The sequence below is a fragment of the Ostrea edulis genome, chromosome 8 (genome assembly GCF_947568905.1).
Source record: "Ostrea edulis chromosome 8, xbOstEdul1.1, whole genome shotgun sequence".
NCBI classification, from domain to species: Eukaryota; Metazoa; Mollusca; class Bivalvia; order Ostreida; family Ostreidae; genus Ostrea; species Ostrea edulis.
The window spans coordinates 44,678,485-44,693,393 of record NC_079171.1 but is presented as its reverse complement, the minus strand read 5'-3'; the positions used below and the strand labels follow the sequence as shown (position 1 = coordinate 44,693,393).

General features: G+C 38.7%; 1 protein-coding gene across 1 annotated transcript; it reads left to right on the top strand.

Moving 5' to 3' along the window:
- The first annotated feature begins 952 nt into the window (after window positions 1–952).
- On the top strand, window positions 953–12,973 carry LOC125661331 (uncharacterized). The gene is made up of 5 exons (XM_048893304.2): window positions 953–1,196; window positions 6,396–6,431; window positions 7,151–8,353; window positions 9,647–9,776; window positions 11,680–12,973. The coding sequence occupies exons 1-5, from the start codon at window positions 1,100–1,102 to the stop codon at window positions 12,836–12,838; spliced, it is 2,625 nt and encodes an 874-aa protein (XP_048749261.2). The 5' UTR covers window positions 953–1,099; the 3' UTR covers window positions 12,839–12,973.
- The last annotated feature ends 1,936 nt before the right edge of the window (window positions 12,974–14,909 follow it).

Sequence of the window (14,909 nt, the reverse complement as noted above, 5' to 3'; positions counted from 1 at the left end):
CAGAAATCTCTAGGACTGTTCCAGCGGAAATTCTGTTTACTTCTATGCAGCAACTAGGATGTAAATGTTAAAAGTATGACACAAGCATGTACATTTCACAAGGTAAATAAGATCAGACAAAATGAACTTTGATAGAAATATGTGCTCATTTATAAATCACGAAACCCATCAATTCCTAAAAATAATTACGGTGACAGGTTAAAAATGCCCGTCCATTGTTATTGTTTTATCATCTGGCGTGATTACATATAGGAAATGTTTATGAATATAAAATTTGGGGTTTTTTATGATATATTTTTTTTACTGTAACGTCATTCAGTATATGCTCCTCCTTAAACGGTCGACTGTTGTGGGGGAAAGTGACCTTAAAATCTATATAATCATAAAAGTAGGGGATTTTCTACACCATTGTTTACTAGCTGGAAGGTACATGACTCACTCCCTTTAATTAAAAATTAACTGTATCTACATTTCAATCATTAAAAAATAAATTTAAAAAAACTTTCGGTTATTATAAAGGAATAGATATCAAAAGGAATGTATTGTTTATTCTATTCAGATATGAGTATTGAATGTATTATGTTTTAAATACTAGACTAAGTACTTAAGCGCTTTATCCCCCCCACCCCCCCCCCCCCCCCCCCCCCCCCCCCCCGCCATCCCCACCCCCACGTTATCACTAGCACTGTGGCTTACAAAACACGGCAATTCGCAGTGTTATGTTGCCATGCCTTACATTTTATATTAATTACTGTCACGGAACCATTGATTTTGAATAATTGATTAGCACTCTAATTCCATTACTGGTAATTACGACATGGAAAACCCCTTTCTTTTAAACATACAACCGCGCCTACGTAGATCCGCCAATCGCAATCCGGATTGAAATTCTACGTAAGCACTGTCAGTAAGAAACAGGAGAGTCAATCCCAATATATCTTTCACTCTTTCAGGAAGTTAATGAATACCTTGACTAATTACAACAGGTCCTTTCTCTCCGCTTATCGTCAAAACCAACAGTGCGTCACAGACCGGGGTCACGAGTTTGGTAAAATAAGGTCAAACCTCCCATGCGTGGCGGATTTATGCCTCGATAAGTATGTATAATGATTACTTTTATACCTATCAACAGTTTTGTGACTCGTCAGTGAGAAGATGGCGCATAAATTTGTACTGTTGGTTTTTATCATTATGTGGTAAGTAAATGAAGTAATTTTTTCATAATTTTATTGTTTTATAACGAAAGTACTTTTTGCAGAGATTCGAACATTTTAATTTCAGATCTATCGAAACTTCAAAGTCCTTCTTTGAATTTTTTGTAATTGTCCTGTAGTTTGAAACAAGAAATGATCTTCTTTTAAAAAACCATTCATGTAACTGTTGACATTATAAGATATTAGAATTAATAGTTGTTTCAGTCTATTACATAATGGTAGACTTCACTTCACGATCACATGTCTCTTACAAATTTCAAATACTACGATTCTACAGAGTTTGATTCAGAGCGTTAGTCTCTGTCTATCAACGTGGTTATTCGAACTTGAAAGAATTAAATATACATTGCTTCGAGTCAACTTTGGAACATTGTTAACTGTGGCTTGGCTGACAGAGTCAGTAGTGTAGCCCAACTGTCTATTTATCAACAGTGTTAGATTAATACCTTTAATTAGCTTAGAAATATTTCATAAGGAAAATACGTAAGGAAATTTCTTATCCATGTACCAAATAAAGTACACCTTAAAATTCATTGTTTACACGACAATAGAAGTTTTAGTGCCACAATCCAGGAATAAAAAAGCTAACGAGGACCATCTCTTTCTATCTATCTCTCTTTCTATCTTTCTTTCTTTCTTCCAATCGATATTCCTATTTATCATTTTCTCTTTTCATCTACATGTATGTTCAAAAGCGGAACAAGTAACATCAAATGCCGTCTTCCAAAAACTTAATTTTGCTTTAAAGCCAAATTCTCGTTGGTCGTAATGAAATGCTGATGTCTCAAAGTGCAAATGATTTTTTCTTTGAAGATACAAATTACGTCTCTTTCTTCGTCTCTCCTATAATGAATAAGATATAGTCGAAATGTTTTGCATCGGTGCTCAAAAGGAATAAGACAGGGAAACCAATTCTTCCATTACTTTTATCATTTAGATTTAACGACTCATACATTCTGCCTTTTTGATAAATGGATGAGAAAGACAATTTCCTAACAGATTTTCCCGGTAGTGGTGTTTTGCCTTTACGGTAATTAATATGCCCACCACGAAAATGAAATTCTAAAGGTCGTACAATAACCGGATGACTGTTTTGCATTCATTATAATTATCAACGACTTCATATATCCTGTTCAATCCGACTTTAAGATTCATGTAATTGAAATGTCTTTTTGTGATGAGGTTTATAACCCATATTGACAAGGGAGAGGGCATATAAAGAAACACTAGGCGATTCTTAGAATGGACCGGATTCGTGGAAAATGAAAACAAGAATAAATCAAATAATCATGACAAAATTAAAATCCTTACCCAGTGGTCACTCAGTATCTACCTCAGGGTAATTCATTATTGCCTCAGTCCCGTGGGGATCCGGGTTAGAATAAGGCCTGAATACCCCTTGCTTGTCGTCAGAGGCGACTAGATGGGGCGGTCCTTTGGATGAGCCCGCAAAAACCGAGGTCCCGTTTCACCGCAGGTGTGACACGATAATTAAGATCCCTCCCTGCTCAAAGGCCGTAAGTACCGGGCATAGGCCTAAATTTTGCAGCCCTTCACCGGCAATGGCGACGTCTCCATATGAGTGAAAATTTTCGAGCAGAACTTTAAACAATACACAATCATTCAACCTCAGTTCCACGTCAGTATCTACCTCAGGGTCACTCAGTATCCACTCGGGGAACACAATTTTAGCCTTTGTAACACCAACGAATTTTTTAGTGTCTTTCAGGAACATTTCGAGATTTTTTTGGGGGTGGGTGGGTGGGTGGGTGGGTTCTTAGTATCTAATCTATACAGTATTGTTTGTTGCTGGTTTCGTGAATCGCGTTTGTTATGATCTCAGAATTTCCTATTAAATTGAATTTTATATATTTAGTTTTCTGTAACTCTGAATCGCTGTATCTGTGAAAGATCATTGATAAATCCAGTGTTTTAAATTTGTTTACAAAGGATTAATAGAAAATGTGAAACCAGGAATATTTTTAAGATTTGAAACACCTCACTCCTCTCTCTCTCTCTCTCTCTCTCTCTCGTCGTTTAACTAGAATAAAGACTGAATAATGAAGCCCTGACAATGATGAATTATAATACAGGGACAATAATGGTTGTCAGTTTGATGGATGATTTTTAAAAATGCTGTTGAAAGGTGGAACAGGTTCTGCTGCATGTCTTGTGTCACGAATTTCACGTTTGATAAAGTGAGTCGCCTCGCAGTAAATATTACTTATAAATCATTGCTCTATTGTTTCCGTCGGTGGTCTTAATGATTTCGAATGCACGTAAACACAGACAGACAGACAGACAAAATATGCCATGCTCTCTCGTGAAAAGCGTCATGTTTCAATATAAATGACCCAGTTAGTCAAATCATCAGCTACCAATACTGTATGAGGAAACAAGAGCATCTTTCTTTTGACCGTTAAAGATATTTGCATACACTTGTCTGACATAAGTGGACTTTTCACAGGTTGGTTAGATGAACAAATTGCAACTGTGAATAGATTCGTAATGGTGACATGTATTTTCCTCTATTATCCTGGGTTTTTTTTACTACCAAATAAGGAACTGCTGACAGATTTAGACAGAAAAGCACTAGGTAATCCAGACTGGTTGAAATGACACTCATCTTGTTTGAATATTAATGAGGAACGTGCAGATAATTTAGTAATTGAGAATTTTGACCTTTTTATGCATGCTGTTTTTATTTTTACTTGAACATCTTTAATTCATTTGCAAGTCATTGTTTATTTTTTATCGTAATGAAAACGAGAGAGAGAGAGAGAGAGAGAGAGAGAGAGAGAGAGAGAGAGAGAGAGAGAGAGAGAGAGAGAGAATACCGCTCCCTAATGATAATTGGTCTACAATATTTTTTAAGCGAAAATATTCATTCACAGCGGTTATATATTCTGCTTATGATAAAACTTGAATTATTCAAATTAACTGTTTCTTCTTTTGATTCGTAAAAATTAAATAGTATTACGTAGTCAAAACGAGGCTAAATGATTTTCTTTTAAGTTTCGTACCGAAAGTGTCCTCTTGCATATAAATTGATAAATACGCAGATCACGATACTATAAATTTTTTAACACAATGTTCAGACATACATTTCATATAAAGCCTGAGTTAAGGTGTATCAAACGCAGCTTTCGGAGATAGACTAGGCTGGGGTGTTGAATAGCTTTTGGTCTGTCTATCTCCTTATCAATTTTTACATTGGTTATACAGTTTAAGGTAGAATGGGACGTAAAACAAACAAAAACAAAGAACCAAAAAATAAAAACAACAAAAACCCAACGAAAAAAAATACCCCACACAAACTTTTAAAAGAAGTCAAGGGTCAAGGTCAATGTTACGTGTCACATAGAGTTGACATCAGAATCAAAGTTGCCACAGTTGAAGGTAAATTCGCTTATAGGAGAACGGGGGTTGGCATTTGTCAAATCCAGGTGTTGTCTGATCATTCTGTTTAATCTTTCAACGAAGAACTGAACTGCTTCTGCTTACCGATGGACTGAATTTTTAGTGGACAAAAAGGGAAGGGCATTGGTGTAGACGTAAATGAAAAATAAGGGGACCCCACCCCTCCGTGTACTCTGTCACCATGCGCATAATATCTGAGCAGTGAAGTTTAACCAAATCATCAATTACTATTTTTTTTAAACAAAGGTACTGTAAATTGCCATAAAAAAGGAATTAATCGTTCAATTCTATACACATTGATGTAAGCAAGACATCGCTGACATCGCCTCAAAATCGAATAAAGACGAACGGGGGATTTGTTAAACCTTTCTGTCAAGCTTTAAACCCAACCGATCAATCACGTGCTTGAGAAAAACAAGGCGTTATCGTACTTTCAAGTGATTTGACATTTCGGTTTATAAAATTAAATCAAGGAGACAGAATTTGATTAATAAAATGACAGAAAACATCCTATTTGCCGAAATTTCTCAACATGAATTTCTTTACATATATACAGTATGTATTCATATACTTATATTTCATTGTAAGATTATTTTTTAGAGAATATGTTAGTTTACACACGAAACCCGCCATCCCGCCTTGATGAAAATACCACAGAAAACCAAAAGAAAAACAATTTGCCCTATTTTCCCTGCAAATACTTGTTACTAAACAATTCACATAAAATGACATTTCCTCGACTTGTGACATACATTATTACTTGTTCGACAAGTCGTTAACATCGACCAAACGATTTGTCAACAAATTCTTCTAAAGCACACATAAACACGTTTGAAGAGAATCTAATGCACCACTATGTTAATACGGGTTTTATGGCCCTTATATGACTTTCTGTCTTATTATAGCTTTTTATGTCTAATTATCTTGAAACAACAGGTAAACAGGACTATATTTGAGAAAGACGACTTGAAATTTCATTTTAATTAATGTAGGCTCTTTGATGTCATTCAAGGATTTTACACGGCTGATTGAGGGGGAGGGGTATTCAGCCGTAGCCCGAATAGCAACGAAAAATCTGTACATACAGAGTTATTAGTTATTTCCATGCGTAGATAAAATATCAGTGGTTAATTGTACAGTATATTGTTACAATACGACAAGAGTTATCTTCTCTTGAGTCGGTATAAAACAATCATCACATAGCAGACGTATTGGAGCAGTAGTTGCGTATTTTGTTGTCTTTGCAGTAACGAGTGTTCTGTGTACATCGAATATTGAATTAACCCGTAACACAATTTTTTTAATATAAAAATATAAATATCTTCAGTAGTAAGAATGAATAGAACATTGATAAATGACATGTACATGTAGTAAGGGCGGATAATGCGGGAAATTCTCAAAGGTTGCGACATTAGATCGAGTTATAACTTGTATGATCCTATCAAAGAATAAGAAAGGTTATTGACAAAAATATGACGCATTTCAAAACTTAATAAAATTCAAAAGTGAAGTGAAATGTCTGTATCTCATTTCTATTCTCAATGACCATGTAGTGTGTGGCAACGTAATTATGTTGTTGTCGAAAACCAAGTTGAAAAAGCTTAGATGATCAATGGTCACAATGCGAGGAGATTTTGTTCTGCAGGTCGCGAGTTCAACCCCGAGTGGGGACGGAAGGGGGTATCTATATATAGTGAGTCTCTCTCTGATGCGTACATATGTACTCGTCACTGATCATGTACAATTTGTTTTCTTTTACAGCGTCATCTATCGGGGTCTCCGCTTTTATCCCTTTAGGTGAGTATAATTGTTTTAGCTACATCATCCACACAATTCAAACGTTTAATTTCTGTGGTACATGTACACGATGTACGGTATGCTAGACAGAATTAAGCGATGATTGGACAAAAATAGTTCAAACATACCGACGCATGCGTATTGAATACAAACAATAATATACAATATTGGTTACAGGTATAATACTTTGCGATGGATATCTAAATATAATTATTTTTGTTTATTTATGTCTTTATTGGGTTTCTTATGAAATAAAAGATAATTTAAGAAATATAAGTATTTAACATTTTGTTAAAAATAAGTAAAATACTATATAGGGATATACTTAGATTTACAGTTTGAAAAATGGACTTAAAATCAAAGTACAGTTATATATTTTAGGATCCCGTAGTTTCCCCCGCCCACGCGTCCCTGTAACACAATTATTTCTTCTTTCATATTCTTTTTACAGGTATATCTGAAGTGAGTTAAAGTACTTGTACATCGCATCATACCTGTACATGTATCATAGAGATAACATTCCCTATTGTATGTTACCTGTACATGTATCATAGAGATAACATTCCCTATTGTATGTTACCTGTACATGTATCATAGAGATAACATTCCCTATTGTATGTTCCTCTTGGGGAAAACACACAAAACCCCAAAACAAAAACGCCCCTTGAAAATTTAGCGATTGAAAGCAAATTAATATTACAAGTATTTTCCTTTTTCAGACTTATTATCAGATACCCCTACTCCTAAACCGGAGAAGACAACTACAACGACCCCACCTCCGCCCCCTGACCCAATCCTGACGGGGGCAAGAACCGCCACTGACCGTACAGCAATCGAATTGCCTCCAGACATTATATTTGGAAATGCGCAGAGCGGAGGATCTGCCGCAGATGCAGGGACTAATACGGCAACAGAGATTAATGCTGTCGATGCAGGGCCGCCTGGTCAAGACTTGAACCTTGATATAGACAAATTTATACGCGAGGCTTTAGGAAACAATATGGTAGAAGAACCCGGCACTCCTAAACAAACCGATATGACAGCGTTCTTGGATTTGATAGGTTCTGAATTTTTTACACCTGCTTCGTCTCAAAGTGAACTTCAAAAGGCCTTAAATTCTATCTCTCCAACAGCCGTGACCACCACACCAAAACCCACGGCGTTTGATATGCCAGGTCTAGGAAGTCTTATCGCTGCTAATTCAAAGACGGAATCCAGCGTCGGCATTCCTGTCAGCATGCTGGAACCAAGCAATTCAATAGATTCACAGATGAAAGATACCCCGACTGTTAGAATTCCTGAAAACAGCATCCCATTGGATTTCCCATCCTTCCAATCTTTCCCAAGTTCACCTTCCGTTCCAGAAACACCGCCACTTCCACCGTCGTCTCCCACACAAACAAGTACTGATACGTCAGGGTCATCGGGATTACCTCCACTTCCTAATACACCAGGGCTACCCCCATTTTCTCAGATGCCATCTTTCTCACAACCATCCGAGTTACCATCTCCACCTCAAACACATGGACTACCACCACTCACCGAAACTTCTAGGTCATCAGATCCATTCAGTCCACCTTCCTTTACTCCCCAGGCGCCACAATCACAGCTTCCATCACAATCGTTCCAAGGTTTGCCCAGGGGACCATTTACTTCTTCAATACCTTCCGATGCCAATCCACCCGGGCTTAATCTAATGAGAGGACCCCGTAATCCGTTCCAAGCTGCCTCGCAACTTCTTGATAGAGTCAATAACAGAGGCATCGGTCCTTCAAATACCGGAGGTGGACAATCTGGAGCAACTGACACAAATGCCTTATCAGATGCACCACTTCCATCAAATGATCCAAGTCTGCTACCTTTTGCGGAGAACGTTTTAAGTCAAGTGCAGCAACTAGTTAACCGATTGAAAGACAACAGAGGTGGGTGTTTTTCTCTCTTTACAGTTTCTCTTAATACTGTGAAGTTTACTTTTACATCAATTAATCTGTCGTATTATGTTTTAAATTCATTCTCAAAAGGGGTCAGTGTTTGAAACCCAGTGTGTTAATATCAAACGTTTATCACGTACAAAGATATACCGGAATATATGCTGGAGTTCCTCATTTACAACATCTTCGTAGTCTTTGGTGATCAGGTCTTCCAACAGTTTGATGGAATTCCCATGGGCATGAATTGTGATCCTTTGCTAGCTGATCTATGTTTAAATTCTATGAGGCGGAACTTATTCAAAAGCTTATGTATGAGAAAAAACTTCTTACTGTGACCTTCAACTCGACATTTAGATATATCGACGACGTTTTATCTCCTAACAATAATCATTTTCATTCATATGTTGATTCGATACATCCCAGTGAAATCGAAATAAAAGACATCAGAGCGTATTCCGCTTCTGCTTCAAACTTAGATATCTTAATGAACATATATTTTAACGGCAAACTAACAACTCAACTTTTTGACAAACGGGATGACTTCAGCTTGTCCATCGTCAACTTCTCATATTTATGTAGCAATATTCTATTTTCACCTGCATGGGGAATTATGTCTCTCAACTGAATCGATAAAGAGCTTGTTCTGTGAATGATCAGTTTTTGAATCGAGGCAAGCTACGGACAAAAAAGTTGATGTGACAGTGGTTTCAACAGTCTCGTTTAATGTCAGTATTTCGCAAATTCTATGGTCATTGATATAGCAATCTAGTTTGTCAATACAACTTGTCATTGGGTTAAATGCTGCCTGACTTGTTCATACCAATGTTGGGCCGTTCGAGACACATTGATCATGATTTTGACTACGTATTACTCCGTTAACCTGATCAAGATATAGAGCTCACGGCGGGTGTGACCGGTCGACAGGGAATGCGTACTCCTCCTAGGCATCTCCCACCTTTAGTATATCCGGGATCCGTGTTTGCCCAACTCTTAATTTTCTATTCCTAAGAAGGGTTTTGAGATTGGCAACTGTTCGTCATCTTCACTTTTTCATATTACATTGCGTAAAAAGGAACTACAGTTTCGGGAACAATCCATTCGCTTGTGATTTGTTAAGTGCCCTCCCCCCCCCCCCCTAGTTAATTATTTTTGCGAATAGCTGTTTGATGAAGGTTTGCTACACTCATTAGTTTTCGAATCTAATCACTCTCCTCATTAGTTTGTGTTATGTAAACGTTTCGTATTTCTTTTATCAAGATTTGTAATTATTTCTTTTTTCTCCAGATGGCCCTTCTGTAGATCAAACGACTGACCGCTTGCCCTCAACTGCAAACTGCCCGAATGGCCAACCCCGCTGTCCGGAAGACCCTTGTCATACCTCATCCTGTCTCAATATCATTAACGCACAGTGCAGGTAATGTATAATACACATAGATATTAACTGCACTGTATGACAAATGGGATGATATCAGCTTCTCCATCGTCAACTTCCCATATTTATGTAGAAATATTATATCATCAACTGCAGATGGTGTTTATGTCTTTCAACTGATTCGATACGCAAGACCTTGTTCTGGGTATAGTCAGTTTTTAAATCAAGGCAAGCTACTGACAAACAAGTTGATGGTACAGGGGTTTGGTTTCAACAGTCTCGATTGAAGCCAGCATTTCGCAAATTCTATGGTCGTTATAACGATCTAGTTTGTCAATACAACCTATCATTGGGTCAAATGCTGTCTGACTAGTTTCATATCGATTGTTAGACTGTTCTTTACACTGTGTTTGACTACGTTTACCTGAGATAGGGCTCACGGCGGATGTGGCCAGTTGGCAGGGGATACTTACTCCTCCTAGGCACTTGATCCCACCTCTGGTATATCCCGAGGGCCTGTGTTTGTCCAACTCTTAATTTTGTATTCGTTATAGGATATGATGAGATTGATCAATGTTCGTTATTTTCACTTTTTCAACATTACCGGAATTCAAATATCGGGTCTGTAGTATTACTTTGAATCCATCGATAATTTTTCGAACCCCCTTACCGAAAAGAACCGCGCAGTATCAGATGTTTAGAATTCAAAGCCCGAAAGGAGTGGTACATATGTTTTCTCATCTGGAAGGCATCGGCAATTTACCAAACGGTCCAAAGAGTTTCGATTTATAGTTTCGTAGTATATACCTAAACTTGAATTTGCCAAAATAATGTGCTGTTACAATATCTTAAGATCTATTAATTTCGACGTTTGATCCTGATATAAGAGAAATTGAAGGATCTCAACTTAGCAGGTTCTAAGATATCGGAACGCGCGCGGATTCCCACATACATTCTCAATGTTTGACGATGGGTAATAAAACAAGTCTTCATGTGATGTTACCAATTCGAATTCTTCAGAAAAAAAATACAATTTATCTTTTCCATGAGGTATTTTCTTCTTGTTCAGATCGGAGTTTCAAAATAGAAACTTTGACCTGTCACGATCAAATCTACGTCATTTCTGGAGCACGTGCGATAGCATATTAATGACGCGAATTCTATTTTCTTTAAGCCATGGAAAATTATTTAAACCTTTTAAAACTTCAATATAATAACACCTGCTCTGTCCAAACAATCGTAAATTGTAAATTCCGTCTTCTCAATAAAAGTTGCGTACCAGAACCCAAAAGTTGGAACGATTCTTTAAATATGTTGGTGTCTTTAAAATTCAATTTCAATACAGTTGGTGTATTTATCTATTTCTTGCTATTTAATCAAAATTATTGCAGGGTGCGTTGCATCTCGTTTGTTATGTTGTTCTGCGTCCCAATTAGGAATTCTTCATTTATATAGAGAAGTTACCGGTTTAAGTAAAATATGATAAATACTGACCTTTACATGACTCCCAAGGTCGTAGCAGCGAGTGTTCGTCATTGTGTTATGTCATGCTCTGACACGAAATCTCCTTTTCTGACATCGTGAACTCTTTATTGTGCATTCTTTATAAGAGTTATGAGATTGATCACTGTTCGTTATCGTCATCTTTTCATGCATGGCTCCAAAGGCCGTATGAAAGGGGGAATTTTAATAAGTCATTGCCTACTGCAATGGGGGGGGGGGGGGGTCTTAGTTTTTAAGATTATATATGAATTTCACTCCAAATGCCGGGCGCTTAGTGAAGGAACAATCACTACATGCATGTTTAATGTCTTAGGTTTGACGCGTTGCCGCTGCAAAGACAACGCTATTAAGCTATAATGTGAGCATGCCTGCCCTCATATCTCATTTTCATAGCACGTGGGTATATACACTATGATTCATAAACTTTTTTTTTAATTTGCAGACCGTCATGTACAGAGTGCGCTCCTCGCTATTTCGTCAACGACAGAGACGTCACGGAGATGTGTACCATCATATCCGGTTTACGACCAGCCAGTGGTGGTGCAAACCTCGCTCCGGGTGGACGTGGCGCGCATCTTTTTATGGGTAATAACGGAGAATTTCTTAACATTCCCACACACAGAAGACCTGGACCTGCTGGAAATGGACCCATTCCTCCTCCACGTGGAATTCCGCCTATCATAGATCCACTCACCCGTCAGCAAATTGATCCTATGTTCCTTGAACAACTCGAAAATAGGCGCATGGTGGATCCGCGCATGGAACAACCATTTGCAGGAAACGGACGTGGTGGACCTCCGTCGTCACGATTTTTCCCAGGAGGAAGATCTCCCAATATTGATCCGCGATTTTTACGAGCTCTTGTCGAAAACGAAAATATCGCTAGATTAAGAAACAGACAGAATCGACCTCCATTCGATCCTCGCGTCGGGCGATTTGTGAGACCCGGTGCTGCTCCAGTAGACCTACAACAGATCGCCCGTGCGCGTGGGCAGAATTTGGATATTGCTGCCGTCCGAAGATTCGCAGCAGAGCAAGGCCTTAGTGGTACTGTTAATCTGGGCGGTCCAGCTACATCTAACCGACTTCCTCCTCAGAGTGCCATCGATCGCACTAATCGCCAAAATGATGTCGATCGCACCAATCGCCAAAATGCAATTGAACGCATCAATCGCCAAAATGCAATTGAACGCTTCAATCGACAGAATGCAGTCGAACGCATCAACCGCCAGAATGCAGTTGATATTCTGAATCGCCAGTTTACGAATGGCGGAATAGCCAGTCCACGAGCTCAAGGCCTACCGACTGGGAATAGCAGAATACCACCACAAATAAGTGGCCTAGGAAATCCTACCGCTGTCCAGCCTCCCACTGGACTTAATGAACAACATTTACAAGAACTCATCACTCAGTTCACCACTTTCCAAACGAGACAGACTCCCAATTCTGCAAATAATCAACCACAGAACAGCGGTCCAAATGTGCCAGGTCTCAGCATTCAATCAGCACAGAATAATCCTCTCCGGACAATACAGGCCGCCATGAGGCAATTCCAGAGACAAGTCAGGGCACCGGGAAGAAGTCCGTCAAATGTTATTTAATCAAAATACAATAATGACGTCATAAAGACGTCATAAACAAGTCTGATATTATTTCATTTGTGCGTGGCACCACACCTATGGTTTATGTTATATGCTATGTTAGAACGTTTTTACATTAAAAAAAGTATAATATAATGAATTTTCTGAGAAGGAGCATGCATAAAGCTTGCGTCAGGTTCTTCCGTACAAGAGAAAGTGTTGTGTTACGTTTCATTCAATACATTTTCATCTGTGTAGAGACGTCAGCCAACTTTAGGTAAAGCGTCACAGATTCTGACCACTGCACGGCGCTGATAGCTGTAGCAATGACTGTTCTTTATCGTTCCAAGGACTACCATGGCATGGGAACTCTGGTTTTAAGCCAGGAAGAAACGGTCACGTCTCAGGCTTGACGCAGCGTAGGAATCGGTGAATACGCGTATCAACACTCCGCCACGAGTTACGTCCCTTTTACGGGGTCAGCCAAAGGTCAACCAATGAAAAAGCCAAGCTTTCCTTCTTTATCCTACCAAATGTAATAGGTTACTAATGTGAATACAGCTAATGATAAGTTTTCATACAAGTTTATGGGTTGCCCCACCCTGGGACATTATTGTAGTTGACTGATAACAAATGTCAAAGAAATTTCAAAGACCAGTGTACATATTTGGAAATAGTTTATTTCACCGCAAGATGGCGGACAAGGGACGTACATGTACCTATGTACATGTAACTTGCGCGAACTATTTGAGCCCGGGCCATCTGGTTACGTCGATCCGGGAGGCGGAGGTAACCAGTGGGCCACCGTAACTAGTGATCGGTTGATTGATTGTTTGGTTATGGTTTTACGGCATTTTTTGGTAATATTTCAACCATTATAGGTAAATAGAATATGATCGGTATTGAGTTTTTCGTTCAGTGAAGAGATATTGATATCCAAATGAAAGAAATTCATTTACTTCTCAACATAGATATGGTTAGATAACACACTCAGAAAAGTTATCTACATTTCTGGGTCCAACTGGAGTCAGTCAGTGGATTTTGCCGCCCCCCCCCCCCCCCCATAAAAGTTACAAGGTATTGCTGTCGATTAAAAAAAATGATAGCGACAGTTTGTTTTATATGTTACCTAGGTAACAATGAAAACGATATAACACATTGAAGAAAATGAATCTTTACAAAGACTACGAGGAAAAACGAAGTCCACACTGGAAAAGGGGAATTTGGTGAAATTGCGAGTCATCGTCACGTATCAATATTTCAATTCAATTTAAATCCAATTTATCAAAATAGGTGCGAATTTCATGGCGTCGTACGTAGCTCTGGGTCTTTTCTGTGGTTTTCAACTTAGTTTTGTGAGAAACGTATTTGAAACATTTGACAGGTCGTATAATTGTAGTGAATATGGCGCTCGCTCCGAAACAGGAAAGTTCCGAGTGGATAGGGCGCTCGCTCCGAAACCGGGAAGTTCCGAGTGGATAGGGTGCTCGCTCCGAAACCGGAAATATTCCAGTGGTTAGAGTGCATGCTCCGAAACCGGAAAGTTCCGAGTGGATAGGGCGCTCGCTCCGAAACCGGAAAGATTCCAGTGGATATGTCGCATGCTCCGAAACCAGAAAGTTCCGAATGTATAGAGAACATGCTCCGAAACCGGAAAGTTCCGAGTGGGTAGGGCGCATGCTCCGAAACTAGAAAGTTCTGAGTGGATAGGGCGCATGCCCCGAAACCGGAAAAGTACCGAGTTTGATTCTCAAACCCTGAGCCATATCAAACTAAAGACATATAACATAGGTAATGGCGGTTACTTCGCCTAACGTCCAGCATTAGAAGCGAGAGTCACCGTTCAGATCTCTTAACAATAAGATAAAATAAAACCGCGTTTCAATTCTTGGAACTAAAGCGCAATGACAACAAACCTTTGACAAAACTGCACTTAAGATATTACTTTCGATGAAATTCTTGGAACTAAAGCGCAATGACAACAAACCTTTGACAAAACTGCTTCTAAGATATTACTTTCGATGAAATTCTTGGAACTAAAGCGCAATGACAACAAACCTTTGACAAAACTGCATCTAAGATATTACTTTCG

What these genes read in the sequence shown, in the direction of transcription:
- LOC125661331 (XM_048893304.2), top strand. Translation starts at nt 1,100, where the DNA reads ATGTATAATGATTACTTTTATACCTATCAACAGTTTTGTGACTCGTCA. An exon ending in CTCCGCTTTTATCCCTTTAG is followed by an intron (nt 6,432 to 7,150) that starts GTGAGTATAATT and finishes TTCCTTTTTCAG; the next exon opens with ACTTATTATCAGATACCCCT. An exon ending in CCGATTGAAAGACAACAGAG is followed by an intron (nt 8,354 to 9,646) that starts GTGGGTGTTTTT and finishes TTTTTTCTCCAG; the next exon opens with ATGGCCCTTCTGTAGATCAA.